The 19,169-nt window shown below is 39.8% G+C and overlaps 1 protein-coding gene across 8 annotated transcripts in view; it reads left to right on the top strand.

Moving 5' to 3' along the window:
- The window catches only part of Atg5 (autophagy related 5), a 110,156-nt gene that overhangs the window by 30,689 nt on the left and 60,298 nt on the right, over window positions 1–19,169 (top strand). For all 8 annotated transcript variants that reach the window (XR_007588962.1, XM_050123943.1, XM_050123941.1 and 5 more), the window contains exon 5: window positions 7,629–7,791. Coding sequence is in view for 7 of the 8 variants with exons in the window: in XM_050123943.1 (XP_049979900.1) it covers window positions 7,629–7,791 (163 nt within the window). In the remaining variant the exon portion in view is untranslated. The remainder of the gene's footprint in view (window positions 1–7,628; window positions 7,792–19,169) is intronic.

A 19,169-nucleotide genomic window follows, 5' to 3' on the forward strand; every position in this document is an offset into this window, starting at 1 on the left:
CTCCAGCAGGCTTGGTGGTGTCTCTCTGACTCCATCCTTTCTTTCTCCCAGCATACAGCCTAGCTTTCCCTGCCTGTTCTTCCTTGCCATAGACTCAAAGCAGTTCTTTATTCATTAACCAATAAAAGCAACATATAGACAGAAGGACCTCCCACACCAAGCACCAGCTTTCACAGCCTTTATAGATTTTTGTTGTTATTGTTATTTGTTTCCTTTCCATCCATTATGTTCTAATAAGTTTTATATTAGCTGCATCCACCTCAGTAGTTCTTATCAGCTTCACAGTCACTGCAGCCATGTCCCTACATATCTCTACAGTCCCTGCTATAGGGACCTCTGCCTTCTGTTTTCCCTCCACCACCATCTGCCTGCTCCCATGACTTGTTAGTAACTGAAAGAAAGCTTTAGTGGTGTCACCAAGGTTGTTAAATTGTGTGTGAGAGTATATGTGTAAATATACTCCAAAATATTTTGAATTCTAAATTAAAATATAACTACTAATTCAATAAACACAGATCCTGCTGTATCCTAGCGCAACACAGTTCTCACAGTTTGGAATATATGATTGAAGGGCACATAGACACGCAAGCACTAAAGACATTTCCCAACCTGTTTTAGAAACTGAATAACTGGCCCCAATACTATTAAAGTACTTAAAAGTAAATTGCAGATCAATATCTTTTATGGACATGGATATAAAAATCTTCGATAAAAATTTAGCAAACTGAACCCAGAAGTACCTAGAAAAGTCACAATGCAAACTATGCTGGGTTTATCTCATGAATACAACATTGATTCAATTCTCAGTTATCAATCAGTATAATTATCACATTGGCAAGATAAAGTAGAAAGTCACAGAACGAAATCAGTAGACACACACACACAAAAAAAAAGAATATGGACAGAGTTCAGTAACCAGTGCCATTGAAATCTTTAGCAAGCTTAGGAATAAAAGAGAATTTACTCAGTTTGATCAAGGCCACAGCAAAAATCATCCTAACTGATATTTTAAAAATGATTAGTTTTATTTTATGTGAATATTTTGCCTGAATGAATGTATGTATACCGTATGTGTGCTTGTTACTTGTGGAGGCTAGAAAAGGTGTCATCTTTTGGTACTGGGCTTCTAGGTGACTGAGCAGCCATGTGGGTGCTGGGAACCTAACCTGGGTCCTCTGCAAAAGCAGGGAGTGCTCTTAACCACTGAACCATCTCACCAGACCCTTACTGATAATTTGAATCAGGAAGAAGACAAGGGTGTGTGATGCTTGCATTTATAGAAGCAGTCCTTCTGTAATCCAGCATGTTCTCCTTACCAAAACAACAAAAACAAAAACACAGCTTTTTAAGATTGTGTAGTTAAAAACTACAAGACTTGTAGGGAAAGTTTACAACCTTTGATAACATAAAAAGACAGGAATGCAGTAATCCACAGCACAGTTTTACAGGGGGGAAATGTAGCTGAGAGGTATGTAAATACTGTAGCAAGGGTGGCATTTAAGGTTGAGTAAGACTAAACGTTTGCTTGTGGAGATAGCTGACACATGCCAGCTGTGAAGCTGTGGGAAGGTTATTTGGAATCAGAAGTTGTAGTGGCTGGTGTTTGTGAGTGTGGCTGCTAACATCAAATATTTCTAATGTGGGGGCTGCATTTCTGCTCAGATCTGTTTAGCTGGTACAGAATTCAGCGTGCACCTGCCGCTTCTCATGGGCAATATTTGTGTAAGTACACACAGAATTCGCATTATGCTCAGCCTCTTACCTCATTTGTCAGTTGCTTTGGAACAAATGCAAAAGATTTGAACAGAAAGTTTGCAGAGCATATGAAATTACCAATAAATACACGAAAAGGTGCCTACCGTGTTTAGTCATCAGGGAAATGTAAATGAAAACCAGAGAGAGAGATTACTTTACACTCACTAGAATGACTAAAATGAAAAAGACTGGTAAAGTTTGACATTGAGTACCCAGAACTGTAAATGTTGCTGAGGAGAGTCTAAAATTGTATTGTCACTTCAAGAAAATAACTCACCCCTTTTTGAATGGCATTAGTTGCTCTTTGTAGCTGTGTATTTAGAAAATTGAAAAGTGCTAGGACACTTGCATGTGACTGTTCATAGTGACTTTATTAACCAGGTAAAGGTCGGACTAGCAACAGGTTTTCAGGGCTAAACACAGGACATTCATTCACTGACAACTGAGTAACAGAGGAGTTGGTTACTGGTCTGTGCAATCGTGTGAGTGAATCTTAAGAGTGTACTGTGTCAATGGTACACTTTCATATATGATTTTATTTGTGAGCATTTATTATGGACAAAACTGCTGCAGCATACCAATCTTAGTGATTGCTGGAGGTACAGAAAGGGGTGCCTGTGGCTCGGTACACAAAATAACTTGTGGTAAACTAACTTTTGGGGGAGAATGAGGGAGGTGGTAGCCGTCGTGTTTGTGGTAAACTTGGTGGAGAATAAGGGTGGTGGTAGCCACTGTGGTTAACTTTTGGTGAGGAATGAGGGGATGTGGTTGTTCCTGTGTTGTAATGTTCTCTATCTCATTTGGTTGATAGTTATTTAAAGTCAATTCCTCTAAAACTTCCTTTGTTTCATTGTGTGTGAACCACACCTCAGTAATTTGGCTTATTTAAGAAAGATTTACTGAGAGAGTTGAGGTCATTACCCTTTGCTTTATGGACTTTCAGAGCACTGTTTCCTGTAAATATGTTAACGACCATTGTAATCCCGGCTGGTAGTACTACTACAGAATCCATTGTAGGCCCAGCCTGAGGTTAACCTTGACTTGGGAGAAAGTATAAGTTTCTAGACATTGTGCCGTAGAAGCTGAACCTGAAGCTGAGGAATCTTTGGCCAGATGTATAAGTGAATAGGCAAGGAGAAAGAATGTTCTAAGTAAAGAGTGCTCTAACAGTTGATGTGAAGGCAGAGATGAGTGTTGCTGGAACAACTCAAAGAGTGCTGACGATGAGAGCCACTCGGTACTTAGGGCAGGGAGTGGGTGCAGGGAAGGGCGGGGCAGGGGGTAGAGGCTGGTAATTTAGAATTTTGATGGCTTTGATTATGTTCTAAAAGAAGAAAAAGTTGAGGGAGGTTAGGTCTTAGTGTTCGGGAGGTTACTGTGACTCCAACTACAAAACCATCAAGGGTGTAAAATTATGGGCCTGTGCCCTTGTTAGCTAAAACTATAAATTTGACACAGACTACAAGAACAATGGCAATAGGTTTTTGATCCTGCACATACTGGCTTTGTGGGAGCCTAGGCAGTTTGGATGCTCACCTTACTAGACCTGGATGGAGGTGGGTGGTCCTTGGACTTCCCACAGGGCAGGGAACCCTGATTGCTCTTTGAGCTGACGAGGGAGGGGGACTTGAATGGGGGAGGGGGAGGGAAATGGAAGGTAGTGGCGGGGAAGAGTCAGAAATCTTTAATAAATAAATTAATTAATTAAATAAAAATTTGACACAGACTAGAGTCACCTGAGAGTCTCAATTAAAAAGATTGCCCAGATCAGAATAGACTGTGTACAGGTATGTTGCAAATAAGTACAGGTATGTTGCAAATAACGTTGGAGGATTCAGCCCCATGTGAGTGGTACCATAACTTGGGCAGGCAGTCCTGGACCGTGTAAGAAAACTGGTTGAGGATCTGTCTCCTAGTGAGTGAGCTAGCAAGCATTATTCCTCCATGGTTTCAGCTTCAAGTTCTTGCTAGAATTTCTGCTCTGACTTTCCTCATTGATGGATTGTTACCTGGTGGTGTGAGCAAATAAGTCCTTTCCTCCTAATTTTAAGTGTCTTTTTGTCAAGTGTTTTATCACAGTAACAGAACATGCTTCAATGGGTGCTGTTGCAAGGTTTTTCAGACCGGTGAGTAGTTCTTAGCCTGGAGTGATGAAAGCTGGGAAATTCCAGATCTATTTAGAATACAGAATAGCCAGACTAGGTTTGCTATGGAAAATGTGGAAGGGATGGTGGTGGCATTAGTTTATCTTTGGATTTGTTGAGTTGCTTATACTTCTGGGACATTTAACTAGACTTGTGTGGGTCTGGAGGTTCTAAGAAGGATCCTGGCAGGAAACAATATTAATAATCTACAGTTCATATATGGTATGGAGGTATGTGATATTCAAGGTAAGGATATGGAATGAATAAAAAGGGTGCTAGGTTGCATACTTTAAACAGAAACCACACCGATATTTAAGAATAGTTTTGGAAAAGCAAACAAGCCAGAAAATGGGAAGTGCTGATAACAGAAACGTGTGTGACTGTAGAAAAGTCACATGTGTTAGACTTTTGGTAAATGCTTAAAACAGCCGGTTGAAAGGTGTTTCTCTGACTAGCCAGGCTGGCTCACTGGTGGCAGTGAATTGATAACTAAAAAGCATGGGCTGATAGATCTTGGTTGAAGCCAAAAAGAAGCAGAGGTTGAGGCTTGTGTTTGCTTTTGGATAGGTGTTTTAAGTGTGTAAATGTATGTAAACCAGTACTTAGAGGGGAAAATGAGCAAAGCTACTCTTATCTATAAAGATTCAACAAATAGGACCTAGGAGCCATGATGAGAAATAAGTACCCATAGATTGTAGCAAGGAGTGATGATTGGTTCTAGCTAAGCTTGTAGGTTACACCTTGGTAGAAATAGAATTTTAAGAAAATTGAGAAATATTAACATTATTTGGTGTCTGGTGCATTTATTTTTTGCATTGGTTTGTTTAAATCTTTCTTTTCTTTTGTATTTTAAGATAGAGTTTTATAGCTTTGGCTGGTCCTTGCACTGTACATGACTTTGAATTCATGTCTTCAGATACTGAAATTTTGGGCACCTGCTGTCATGTTTGGCATTTAACTTCTGTCGATTTTGAGATTGTGGATGGAGAGGGCACAGAAGGAGGTGGGCTGTGAGTCTTCATCACCAACTGTCCTCAGATTTGTGTCCCTCTTGCCTCCACCAACTGAATCTGGGGTTATAACAGGCATTGGATTGTTTTTCCCAGTATGTTCTTTCTTTTCTTGAAAAGTAATCCATTAGAAAAAATTTTATGCCGGGCGGTGGTGGCGCACGCCTTTAATCCCAGCACTTCGGGAGGCAGAGGCAGGCGGATCTCTGTGAGTTCGAGACCAGCCTGGTCTACAGAGCTAGTTCCAGGACAGGTTCCAAAACCACAGAGAAACCCTGTCTTGAAAAAAACAAAAAACAAAAAAAAAAAAAAAGAAAAAGAAAAAATTATATGTGTGTTCACCAAAGTAATGTTAAGAATTTTTTTAGGATTTTTATTAAAGTGAATTTATAAACTATGACTTTATATTTTTCCTTCTAAAGCTCAATCTAGTACTAGTGGTGAGTTGCTAATAAAACAATGAGAGCTTATGTTTCATCAGATATTTGATTCTTTATATATGACATGGAAATATGTTTTGGGTAATGTATATTTTGAATTTGCTTAATTGTTCTAATAAAGTACCATCAGTTTTGTGCCGTTGCTAATAGACTGAGGTTGTTTCACTGGCTCTTAAGTAGTGTTTTGGTGTAATGCTCGTAAGTTACTTCTAATACATATAGATACATTGCAGACAGTCCATGATATTCTAATTAAATAACAGTTATAATATCTAGTGGGAGGTCTGAGGATTTAGTTCAGTGGTAAAATACCAAAAGCCCTGGTTTTGGTCTTTAGAATGCAGTGGGGAGTGTGTGTGCAAAACGATAAAAAGAAAAAAAAAAAGACACTCCCCCAAGCAAATTGATATATAAAGGGAACTTTTCAGAGTACTACTATAAAAATGAAATTAAGTTTAGTTTGTTGTGCTTCTAATTTGGAAGATAAATGATAGATTAGATGTTGCATCACACTCTTTATCTTTGAGAATTTGTTTAGATCAGAAAAATAAGCAAGTATACACAATGATTAATGCATTTTAGGAAGGATTAGAAATGTAATGAATCAAAGATCTTTTGTAATTTCATTGCGAGATTTGAAAAAAACTTGTTTACTTTCACTTGGGTAGATGTGAAAAAGATACATTCCCAAGTGGGAGCCAGGGGTTGTGACAGCATTTGTTAGTCTTTGCAGTACTTCACTCAGCTGCTTTAACTGCACAAACTCTGCTTTGCATTACTGCTCCCATGCTCCCCCCCCCTTCTGTTTTTTCTGAGTTCCTATCATGGAGGATTTCAGAGCCTCCCTAGATTGAGGTAGACCTCCTTTTTTTTTTTTTTTTTAATTCAATTGCTTCGCTTGCAAGTGTTCATGACAAAGAGTCTTTGATCTAGTTTGAGGCCTCTGGGTTCTGCTAAATTATCAATGCTGAGCCCTCACTGGGAGTTCTTGGATATCCTGTTATTTCCTGTGTCGTGGAGATCCTGCAGCTTTGGGGTCTGCAGAACCGGTTACCTTCACATGCTCCAGCAGATCACAGATGGGGTAGATGTTGGGCTGGACCAAGTCATAACCCTGGGTCTGGTCCTGGGCAGCTATAGCGTTGGTCCATCTGCCAGTTCTCCCCCGTCCTCACCACCAGGGTGAGCTCTCCTGCATTGCCCTGGCTATTTTACCCCTTGCAGCAAAGAACAAGGGGTGGGGCCAGTTCTAGTGCTTTTACAGCCTTAGGGTCAGTTTTCCCACACCTACACTTCAGGGCCAGCTGTGCTGTGTTGACCATGCATGGAGTAGGGGCCGCTCTTCCAAGCACTGCAACCAGACAGCTCCCCACCATTTATGACATCAAGGCCTACTTTGTCACCCACCTCAGGCATTGATTGGGGGAGGGCAATTTCTCCCCTGCCCCTGCTACTACACAACAGATGACTAATGGGGACAGCTTTCCCATGCTCACAGCTTAGGGGCTGGCTCACCCACATCACCAATGGGATTGGCTCTATTGTGCTGTGCAGGTGAGGTAGAGGGCCTGCTCTCCCAAGTGTTGCAACTGGTGGAGGGCAGGAGCAGCTCTCCCTCTCCCATGACCTCAGGGCCAGCTCTCCTACCCAGACATTGATGCTGACAGGACATCTTTCTCCAGCCCGTGCCACCATATGGCAGATGAGGAGTGGGGCCAGGTCTCCCATACTTACCTTCCCTGACTGGCTCAAGGTGAACTTTCTTTTGAAAGCAGATGGTAGAGGAATGTCAGTACTCTCCTGTAAATCGTTCTCTGGCTGAAATGGCCACTCACTCACTTGTGATTATTGGTGTCACTTACACGTGTTACACATGTATTATGCTTAGGAACCTGCAAAAGATAACCTCACAGCTAAGGATTATTTGGGAGGAGTACACATTGTGTCAAATTAGTAATGTTTTTTTGTTTTTTTTGTTTTTGGTTTTTCGAGACAGGGTTTCTCTGTGGTTTTGGAGCCTGTCCTGGAACTAGCTCTTGTAGACCAGGCTGGTCTTGAACTCACAGAGATCCGCCTGCCTCTGCCTCCCATGTGCTGGGATTAAAGGCGTGCGCCACCCCACCGCCTGGCAGTAATGTTTTTTAAGTTAATTTCTAAGAATTATTTGTAATTATTGTGATAATAAAATATGGTGGGCTGGGAACATCGGCAAATAAGGAATGTTCTCCTTAGAAGCTAATATGCATCTGTATACTTGTTCTGTGTGTTTCCATTGATAGAGTTTTCCCGAAAAGGACCTTCTCCACTGTCCATCCAAGGATGCAGTCGAAGCTCATTTTATGTCTTGTATGAAAGAAGCTGACGCTTTAAAACATAAAAGTCAAGTCATCAATGAAATGCAGAAGAAAGACCACAAGCAGCTCTGGATGGGACTGCAGAATGGTAACTACCCAGACTGACTTCCAAGTACCGTGTCAGATAGCACAGAACCACAACCTGTGTGTAGTTTATGCATTAGTGATGTAAAATAGCACTGGCCTCCAGGCCCAAATCTACAGTAGCTACTGTTAGTCGTCTCTTCCATTTCAGTTTGCCAATATTGTTCTATTCCTGGGTCGCCTGACAGGCCAATCACTTAGCTCGTGATTTAAGATAACAAACCTTTTTGTTCCACTTCTGAAGAAAGAGTCTGGTCCTCATTCCTTAGGCATGACCCTTCTGATCATATTTGGGAACTGCATACATGCTTAAGGATGTGTCCTTGGACCAGCGATGAAGCTCCAGCCTCTTCTTTCTCCCAGAAGTAGGTTTGCTTATGTGCACAGGTGCTCTCTTGCCTTGCTGGGATATAAAGTCTCCTCCTAAGAATCTAGCTTTGTTGTTAGAGTACTTGCCTAGTACTCAGAAGCCCTGATTTATCCTCATAACTGGCAGGCGTGCTGGTGCATGTACGTAGGAGGTAAAGGCAAGGGGATCAGAAGTTGGGGGTCATCAGCAGCACTTAGCAACATTTAGAACAGCATTTAGCAAGTTCTAAGCCAGTATAGGATGCATGAGGGGAGGGATCGGGGAGGAAAAGAAAGAGGGCCGATAAGCCAGTGAGTGAGAGCAAATATTCCTGATGGAAATGAGTTCCTGTGCATTCCTGTCTCTTAGAGATCTGTGGTTTTTTACTCTTGCATGCATTGATTGCCTTCTAATGCACATAAGAAAGTTAATTTTAAAGTCCTGGCTTCTTGTGGTCCAGTGTGCATGGCTAAGTAATACCCATTCCTTAATTAAATTGCTCAAATTGTAGCTACTGTAGCATATTAACCATAAGTAATTATATAAAATAGAATTTTGTTTCTTTGTTTGTTTTTGTTTTTCGAGACAGGGTTTCTCTGTGGCTTTGGAGCCTGTCCTGGAACTAGCTCTGTAGACCAGGCTGGTATCAAACTCACAGAGATCCGCCTGCCTCTGCCTCCCGAGTGCTGGGATTAAAGGCGTGAGCCACCATCGCCCGGCATTAAAATAGAATTTTTTATTGCTAGTTTTTAAAAAAGTGGTATAGATGTGTGTGAACATGCCATATTTGCACATGCATTCACATGTCACATGGGTGTTTGTGGAGGTCAAAGGAGGGTGTCCGATCTCTGGAACTGAAATTATCAGCATTTGTGAACTTCTGGTAACTGAGTTGAGGGTGCTGGAGATGAGCTTGGGTCCTGTGGAAGAATTTTCAATCACTGGACATCTCTCCAGCCTCTGTTGCTAACATTTTAGTGTGGGCAGCATTACATCTTGTGTCTGTTGATTAATCACTATGCATTTGCCATTCTCAACACAAACAGCAAGGCATGTGGTGCTGTAGTTTCCTTATGTACTTTTAGTTGCTTGAGTCCACTTAAAATGGATGGGGATAACATGGAATGGTCCAGAAACTGAAAGTGAAGACAATGAGGACTATAGACATGCAGCAGGAGGAACCATGTACAGATGAACTCATTAGCATAAGTGGAGATAGCAGGCAATGTCCCAGGTTAAGTGAGGCTGTTGGTGTTCATAGTAAAACAACTCTCAGGTAATCTGGAAAAAATGCAAATATGGAATATTTATGCTGATTAACACAAGTATTTTGGTCAGGTAGGTATAGCAAAGATGGTTTCTCATTACTTTGCTATGTTTTACAAAGAAGTTAAATTGTGTTAGGGTGTGTATGTGGCAGGTGGCTGCTTGCCTGTGCATGTTTCTGCAGAGGCCAAAGGTTGACTTTGGGTATGGTTCTCTATTGCTTTTCACCTCACTTGCTCGCATAGAGTTTCACTGAATTTAGAGCTCTCCAATTTAACACACTGGCTGACTGGCAAGCCCTGGGATCTGCCTGTCTTTGTGTCACTAGCAATGGAATTACAGGCACATGTGACCACTCCTGGCTTTTATGTGGGTGCCAGGATCAGAACTCAGGTCTTCATTCTTGCATAGCAAGTATTGTACTAGAGAGACATTTCCTTAGCAATTTTTGTTTCGTTTTCTTTCTTTCTTCCTTCCTTCCTTTGTTGAGACACATTCTCACTGTCCTAAAAGTTTGCATTTTGTGCTTTAAATTCCTTATACTCAACCTTTTAATTTTGCTATATATGAAATAGTAACAAATAGAATTTTCTAATGTTTTGATGAAAAAGTTACACAAATCAAGGAATAATGCCATCATACCCCACCCCCATCCAAGACTGACTTTCACTATATTGCGAAGGTCAGCCTTAAGCTCATGGCCCTCTTTCTTCTACTTCCTAAATACCCAGGTTACAGTTGCAGGCGCCATGTCAGCCTTCCCTGTTACTAAAATTACATGTTTTGAGCCGCATTTTCCAATGCACATGGGCTGTTAGGACAGTCGCGTGTCTTGTATCTCTGTGTTTACCCTTGGCCAAGAAGACATCCAGTGTTAAGTTCTTTCTCAGTGACACTGCACTGTTACCCAGAGTGTGGGTGGCTGTTTGGTATTTACTGAAGTTTAGGCAGACTCAGGGTGTTGTGACTTCAGTGACCTCAGCATATAAGACACATATTTTGGGATGTATATGATTATCACATTTCTCATTATATTAGATTTTCATTTATCTGGGTGACATGGAATTGTTCCAAAGTGTCATATTTATACATCTAAAATTTTTCAAAACTTGGCAACCATCACATTTTTTCCCTTCAAAGGTTGTTACCAAGTTATTAAAATTACCTTTAACCTGAAGAAAGTACACTGCCTCCTCAGTTGTGGTAGCACTTCAGGTAAACGCAACACTTAGAAGTGGAGGCCAGCAACAAGAGACACTGTCACAAACAAAGAAGCTAGAGATTTAAGAAAAGGTGGATATGGGAGGACCAGGAATTCAAGGCCATCCTAACTATGTAGCCAAGCTAGATTGGACTATGAGGTCTTGTTTCAATACCACTATCACTGCCTACTTCCTTACACACACACACACACACACACACACACACACACACACACAAAATAAATTGTAGAGTAAAGCAGTAGAACTAGCAAGGTGCTCGGCTTGCCAAAAAGCCTGACAGCCAGAACACAGTCCTTAGCACCCATGTAGAGGAAGGAGAGAACCAGCTGCTGTAATTATCCTCTTCCTTTCACATGAATGTCATGGTGCACACACAAATAGATGTCAATTGTGCAGTAAAGTGCTGAAAGTTCCACTTCAGAATGTTTTGAAGATAGGTGCTTCCTTGTCCTCTCTGCCTGGAATACTGTTTCTCTTTTTCTGACTCTTTAGCTTCTCATGTCTTCATTCTTTATCATCACCTTTTGTATGAAGTCTTCTATTAGTAGAGTTAACAATGAGCATCTAACTTAAACTGACACTATGTCAGAAGGTGTGATCCTCAAGCATCTGGGGACACAGATGACCAGACAGGGTTATGGCACCGCATGTTCTGGGACGCTGCCATTTAGATGCGTTTTTGTTCTTTAGTGTTGCTGCACTGATACGTTTTCCATATTGTGCTACATGATACCTGTGGTTGGTATATTTCTTATGTATTTCATCTCCAAAACATAGTGTGATCTTAGTAAAATTATTAAGTTTTGATTTACTCTTTTTCTTTCTCACAATCAGGAAGAACTATTAAGGTATTTCATAAATAGTATAATAGTCTTTAATCTTATTTATGAAAATGGATTTTTATATTTAAGAGTTTTGTTTTGTTTAACCCAAATATAAGGTCTGATTACTTGTGAGGTCATAGAGTTGTCACCTTTTTGTTAATACGGTTGTAAATTGTTAAATTCAGACAAAGCAAGTGGTTTGTTTGTTCCATTCAGAGCTGCACCTGGAGAGCACCAAAGCTAAGCACAAGTTTCAACGATTTTTGAATACTTTCAAATGCTAATTTTAATTTTGAAGCTATCTGAAGGAGAAATAAGAAAAGCTTATGAAACCAAGAAAACTCATTTAAGGCATAATGTGCCTTTCAGTTTTTTTGTAGGCTTTCATTTTAGATGCAAGAATTTGCCACCTCTCTGAAACAGAGTTGATAGTCACAAACAGGAAGGAAAGTAGCATTTTTATTTTTGAAGCAATTGCTAATCCATGTGAAGGTTTTCTGTTCAATGTCATTATATGTTACCAAAAGATAACAGGACTAATACAAGGCTCAGCTTTTAGCAAGATGGGGTTACAATGTGATCTGGCTTCAACTTAGGGTCCTCCTGCCTCAGTCTCCTGAATGCTGGGGTTATGTCCATATACCAATACACTCAGCCCCAGTTTGCCATTTTTAACATAAAACAGGTTTTAAGAGGAAATAGTCAGGCTGGAGAGATGACTCAGCAAGCAGTTAAGATTATTGGTTGTTCTTCATAGGACCCAGGTTCAATTCCCAGCACCCACATGGCAGCTCACTGTAACTTCAGTTACAAAGGATCTGACATCCTCACGCAGACATATACACAGGAAGAATACCAATGCACATGAAATAAAAGCAAATTGTGTGGCATATTAAAGGATGATGATAAAGATGATATGGGGTGTATATTAGAGGCTTACATACTCAAGGCAGATGTTGTATGTTTTCATCTTGCTGTTTTTATTGGTCTACAATCTGAACTTACTCTGTTCCTTTCCTGTTACGTAGTTCTGTCTTGTATCTGTAAGTCAGTTGGATCACTTCTCTTTGGAGTTCCCTTAATAAATACAAAAGCAGGATTCTAGTGACTGGTTTTGTTGTTTGTTTGTTTTTTCTTTCCCCCATTGATTTGAGGATTGCCTAGATGAAGCAGGGAAAGGCATTTTTAAATGAATAAGATATGAAGTTGCTAAAACCAAGATGGTTATAATGGAATTAGAATTATAAAGGCTAAGTTCTGGACATCAGAGGAACTAGTGGGTACACGTACCTGTACATTCTTCCAGTACACAAGTTACGAGAGTCAACTCCTTAATACCTTAGTGAAAAGGAGCATAAATTACTTTGACTACATTGTTTTCTAGTAATTACTTTACTTTTTAAGTGGTTTTTGCTGGAGAGGGAATACAGGCCTGTCAGACAATAAAATGTGCTCAGTTTTCGGACGAATGCTTGTGAGTGACCCAATGTGCTTGCCGGGAACCAAGGAACTCATGTCCTCTTAACCACTCAACCATCATGCCAGTCCATGTTTGAGGGTTTTTTTTTTTTAAGATTTATTTTGATTTGCTTAGTGTATGGATGAGTGTTTATAGTAGGGATGCCTGTTGAGTCCAGAGGAGGGCCTTGGATGGCCTGGAGCTGGAATTACAAGCATCTGTGGGTACCAGAAATTGAACTCTGGTTCTCCAAAAGAGTAGTGAACAATCTTAAATGCTGAGCCATCCCTCCATCTTCGTCTTTTAATAGGTTTTATTGCCTTAAAAGTGTACTTACGATTTTAATGAAGTTTCTGTGTTTGACTGGAGAAGAATATGTGCGTACATGGGAATGTTGTTACTCTTGGAGGCCAGAAGTGCTGGATAACCTTGGGATGAGAGTTACAGATGTGAGCCACTCTTTGTGGGTGCTAGGACCGAACTTGGATCCTCTGGAAGAGCAGTAATTACTCCTAATTACTGAGCCATTTCTCCAGCTCTTCTATTAGTGTTCATTTTTTTTTTGGTATTTATTATTATATTGTGTGTGCATGTGAGTGTTTGTATGGTGGGCAGTACAAGTGCCACAGTGTACATGTAGACGTCAGAGGATAACTTTTACAAGTCCTTTCTTCTACTATAGGATACAGGAATTACACTTAAGTTATCAGCTTGCATGGCAGGTGACTTTATCTACAAGCTTTCTCACTGGCCCTCATTTAGTGTTTTAAATTTTAGTTTTTTGTTTCCTTTAATGAAATTCTTAATTAACTGAAGATTTACACAAATTTAAAACCACAAATCTACCAAGGCAGAGTGTATACCACTGTTTCTGACCTCAATAAAGCCTTGTTTTCATTTTTCTTTTTTTAGATAAAGAATTTTCTTCTTTTGTTTTCTTTTTGGTTTTTCAAGACAGGGTTTCACTGTGTAGCCCTGGCTGTCCTGGAACTTATTCTATAAATCAGGCTAATCTGGAACTCACAGAGATCCATATACCTCTGCCGCCTGAGTACTGGGATAAAAGGCATGCCCAGCCCCTTTTCTTTTCTATGATGCTCTCCTGATGCATGATTAACAAAAGCTTAGAAACAGATATTGAGGTTCAACTTGAAGACCAGAAAAGCAAAGCAGCAAGCCAGTGGCTTTTAACCTCAATCTCAGTTCGAAAATAGTGATCTTGCCTCCAGGAAACCTCAGAATGAGAGTGTGTCTGGGAGCTGTCCCCTCCCATTTTATAATCCTCTCTAATTCTGGAATTAAAGTTGTGCACTGCTACCGCCTGGTTTCTATGGCAAGTGAGTATGAATACTGGAATTAAAGGTGTGTATCATTGCTGCCTGATCTGTAAGGGTGGCCAGTGTGACTGTTTTACTTTTCTGATCTTCAGGCAAGCTTTGTTATGAAAATACAAATGAAATGCCACTACATTTCCCCTTTTTGTCTAAAATAGAAAAGAAAGTTGTAATTAATATAATAAAAACTATATACAATAAGTGTAATAGCTGTATACAATATATACAGACAATAAAGACATCAACAATGTCTAGTCAGTTTGCATTTGACAAATTCAGAGAAACTACTCTATATCTAACCCTTCTTAGTGAGTCCAAAGTCTTATACCTAATTTATTTTCTATTGTAACTTGCTTTTTACATCAGGTAAACAAGGAAAACTATTAACTGTCTAATTTTCAACTCCCTCAGAGAAACAAGAAGGAAATAATAGTAACTGAGTAAGCAGGAAGTGCAAGCAAGCAACTTCTGAAAACATGACTAATGACAGAAACAGCTGGCTGCCTGGACAGTCACCCAAAATTCCTCTGTAACATTGGTGCATCTCCATCTTCGGTCTACAGGCCTAGCATATCCAACAGACCTTTCTGTGAAGCAAGATGTCTTGAAGGACTGTCCTGCCTTGTCTTGACAATGTTTGACAGTTACTTTCTTTTGTGTCCGGCTTGTTCAATTAGGACAATATACTATCAGCAGTCAGGACAAGGGCATTTTCTTGTACAGCAGCTTACTTTTCCACAAAGAAAGTAAAATCCTTGTGGAGTTTCTTTGATGCCCATTATCGTCTCTGAAGTAGAGTGGTGCTGCCAGGAGCAGACATGTCTCATTGTCATAAAAAAGAGGAACCTATGTTAGTAAAGCATTTTAAATGCCATATTCTGTAGGTCTTTGAAGTGTTTTAAGATGATCTGTCTATCTAAAATATATCTTTGTTTGACCTTGAAAACATAAATAATGTGACTACAAGTTCAGTTATAATAGATGGCTAATATTACTAACCTGTATTTCCTTATTATCCTGAAAAGTTGATAATAATTTTCAAAAACTAGCAATTTGCATTACATTTTTAAATGAATTATATTGGTAAAATACCTTGAACAAGAATAGAAATGTATGTCCAGTATGTTCTAACAATTAATCTCAATACACAGAATTTGTATTCAATATACAAAAGTCCAATCCAATGTAAAAAATTTAAAACTAGCAGTTTCTTTCCAAAGGTAGAGTCAGTAATCTATGTTTTTATCTTATATCTCTATCCTTTCTTTTTTCTTCAGAGTAGATTCATTAATCTATCCTTTTAGCCTGTCATATCTATTTCCCCCTATTTTCTTTTCAAAACAAGAACCTTGAATCTAGTTTCCTTTGTTTAACTTTTTTTCCTAATCATCCATAACAACTTGTAACCAACACATTAAACAAAAACAGACATCCATAATCCATTTTTTGTGAGTGTGGATGTAGTTTTCTAGACTACTTTCTGCTGACTAGAGGTGCTGGTAGTCTTATGGGACCCAAAGAAAAGATTATGGTGAAGTCCTTACTGGAGTATTCTGTGCAGCTGGATCATCTCAGCCAACGGTCTTGGGGCTGTTCTGCACATAGAACTCAAGCGAAACTGCAACAGAGATGCTCTGAAGTGTTGGATCATCTGGGCCATCTTCTATCAGAGATTTTTCAGGGGATCTTCCTTGATTAAACCTTATTTTTCTTAACCCAGAATGAATTCACAGCCTCTCACTTCCTGTAGAAACAAAAGCAAAACCTCTTCTCTAGAACAACATATCTTTTGATTTAAATTTTGAAGTCAAGGCATTTTCAAAATATATAGGTTGGATTAACTCAAGAGCATTTATAATCAAATGCCTTTTAGCAGCTGTTCCTTCCTCAGCAGTCAAACAATTCAAAGACAACACAATAACATTCAGTATCCAGATTCTTTGTGTATTTTCCGACTTTACATGGAAGCTAAACCAGGGTGGATGGGAACTGGGAGTGCTAGTTTTTCTCCGGATCCTAGGTGGCTAGCTTTGGGTCCAACTTTGGCCTGAGCCAGTGGCTAAAAAGTCTCAGTTTTTCTCATGAATTTGTACCCCAAATGTTGAGTGCCAAACTAAGCACAATTAATAAAAGCTCAGAGGTAGATATTGAGGTTAACCTGAAGACCAGAAAAGCAAAGCAGCCAGCCAATGGCTCCAACCTCTACCTCAGTCCGAAAATGGTGATCTTGCCTCCAGGAAACCTCAGAATAAAACTGTCTGAGAGCTGTCTCCCCCCATTTTATAATCATCTCTAACTCTGGGATTAAGGTCGTCCACCACTATTGCCTTATGTATGGCATTGTGACTACTAAGATTAAAGGTGTGTGTCATTGCAGCCTGGTCTGTAAGGCTGGACACTGTGGCTGTTTTACTTTTCTAATCCTCAGGCAAGCTTTGTTTATTAAAATACAAATGAAATGCCACCACACTCTCCTCACAGTAGTGTTGCCTGTGTTCCTTTATTCACTGCCAAGTGATGTTTATAAAGTTCATTTTGTTTGCCATGTTTCTTTTGCAAGCTCTTCTTGTTTTTATCCTTCCTCCCACTCTGCTCTGGCATGCTTCTTTTTAATCTGCTTCATCTTTTATGGGCATTATTTAATGTTAATTACTCAAAAGATAGTTATTGATTGCACATACTGTGTGGCTTGTACTTTAGAAGCTGGAAATACTCAGGGAGCAAGTGCGAGGCAGAAATTTCCCATCCTTGTGACATTTAAATTCCAGTGGTTGATACAAGCAGTCACTGGGCACTAGTTACATACACTAGCACACATGTGTAGGCAGGCCTGCAAATCTTCATTTATGGCATGGCATTAAATGAAGATCTGAAGCAGCTCAGGAGATTAGTGTTTATCTGGAGTTAAGGGTGTCACAGGAGATAAGACATCAGGGGCAAGGGCACCGAAATTGGAGCATTTAGGCACTTTCAGAGAACACAATCCCAAGGGCATGTAGAGATTGGTGTTTTGTTTACAAGCCCTTTTCTTATAGTATATCTGTACTTCCCTTGACACATTCTTTTAAGTTATAAACAAACTTATTGCTCACAGTTATGTTAGAATGTCCAGATCAAAGACGGTCCAGTATGAAAGCACCAGCAGATTTGGTATATAATGAGTACTTGTTCTGCTTCAGAGATGAAACCTTGCTGTTGTGTCCCCATGGCAGGAGGCAGACTGGAATTCCCTTCTTCCCTCCCTCCCTCCTTCTCTATTCCTGTGTATTTCTAGTGTCCCCTTCCCATCCCCCGCCACCACACACACACACACTTATTTTTTATTTTGGTTTTTCAAGACCGGGTTTCTCTGTAATTTTGGAGCCTGTCCTGGAACTAGCTCTTATAAACCAGGCTGGCCTCGAACTCACAGATATATGCCTCCCAGAGATCCACCTGCCTCTGCCTCCCAAATGCTGGGATTAAAGACCATCGCCCAGCTCACACACACTATTTTTAAAGTGTTAAGTCAAGTGCTGAGAACAATGCCTGTAGACTTCACTCTTGTATTAGGGTGGTTAGGATGACCTCTGAAAAGACAAGCAAGTTCAACTCTAAAGGATGAGAAGAGCCAGCTGTGTTTGAAAACACAAGGCAAGAAAGTTGGGTCTTCGTTTTTTCAGATTTCTTCAACAAAAGTACCATAGACTCAAAACAGTAAACATTGACTTTATCCATTTCTGCAGACTGGGGTAGTATAAGATAAAGGCACCAGAGTATTCCATGTCAGGGAGTGTACCTGTTCATGATTTTTTTCAGAGTCCTCACCCAGGTGAAAGCACTCTGGGTTCTCATACATAAGGGCACTAATCCCACTCTTAAAGGCTCATCCTCAGACATAATCATCTCTAAAATTCCTAGCCACCCAATATCATAAAGCTTTTGGAACATGACTATAGGGGTATAGGGCATAATCATTCAGTTCATAGCAGGTAGGTTTAAAACAAACTGAAGGAAGTCTGTTATGTCTTGGATGTACTGGCCAGGGAGGAAAGGGTGAGTTGATCAGTTTAGAGGAATGGGAAAGAATCAGTTATACAGGTTCTTGTAGGCCAAGGTGGAAAATGCAAGGTTTAAGAGGAACGGGAAGACAGCCAGTAGAGGAGGAGACTATGGACCAGTGAGTACTGGCAGGGCTTGCAGTGCTGCACATGGATAGGGTGGGATAGAGTTAGGCACAGAAGTGGAGACCGGGAGAAGTAGTGATAGGAGAAAAAAGAGTACAGTGGAGATTTATTTTGATGGTAGAATTGACAAAAACCTATTATTAAATTGCGTGTAGTGAGGAAACACTTGTTTTGGGGATCTGAGTTGAATCCTAGTGTATTCACTGTGAACTGTGAAATAGTAGAGAGAGCATATATATGGTATATGAGGCAAGCTGACTTGAGAGATTTTTGTGGCTATAAGTTTGAGCTGTCTGGGTATCCATGTGGAAATAGACATTGCTAGAAATGTCTGTTGTGTGTGTGAGAGACAGTGGATAGAGTATAGTAGACTAAGATACAGTCCTGAATCATCCAAATTCATACACTGTTCAATTTCACAAGAAGTAGATATTTTATATTTATCTTTTGCCTATAATAGTTTTTCTTTTCAGTCAGTGAAAAAGTATAGTCTAAAGCTATATGCATGTAACATTAAAGAATCTATAACATGGTGAGAAAGTTTAAAGAAAATTTTAGCATGGTTTTATTACATAATAAATGAGCAGTTTATATATTTTTAAATTTTAAAATTAATTTTTAAGATGATTAAATTTTGAGTCAGGGTCTTAGAAAGATTTAGCTCTGACTGTCCTGGAACAGTATGTAGATCAGGCTGGCCTCAAACTCACCCACCTCTCTGCTTCTACATATCTTTTTTTTTTTTTTTTTTTTTTTTTTGG

Source organism: Alexandromys fortis, unplaced genomic scaffold, assembly GCF_014885135.2.
Source record: "Alexandromys fortis isolate MF-2015 unplaced genomic scaffold, M_Fortis_MF-2015_v1.1 scaffold_211, whole genome shotgun sequence".
Lineage (NCBI taxonomy): Eukaryota > Metazoa > Chordata > Mammalia > Rodentia > Cricetidae > Alexandromys > Alexandromys fortis.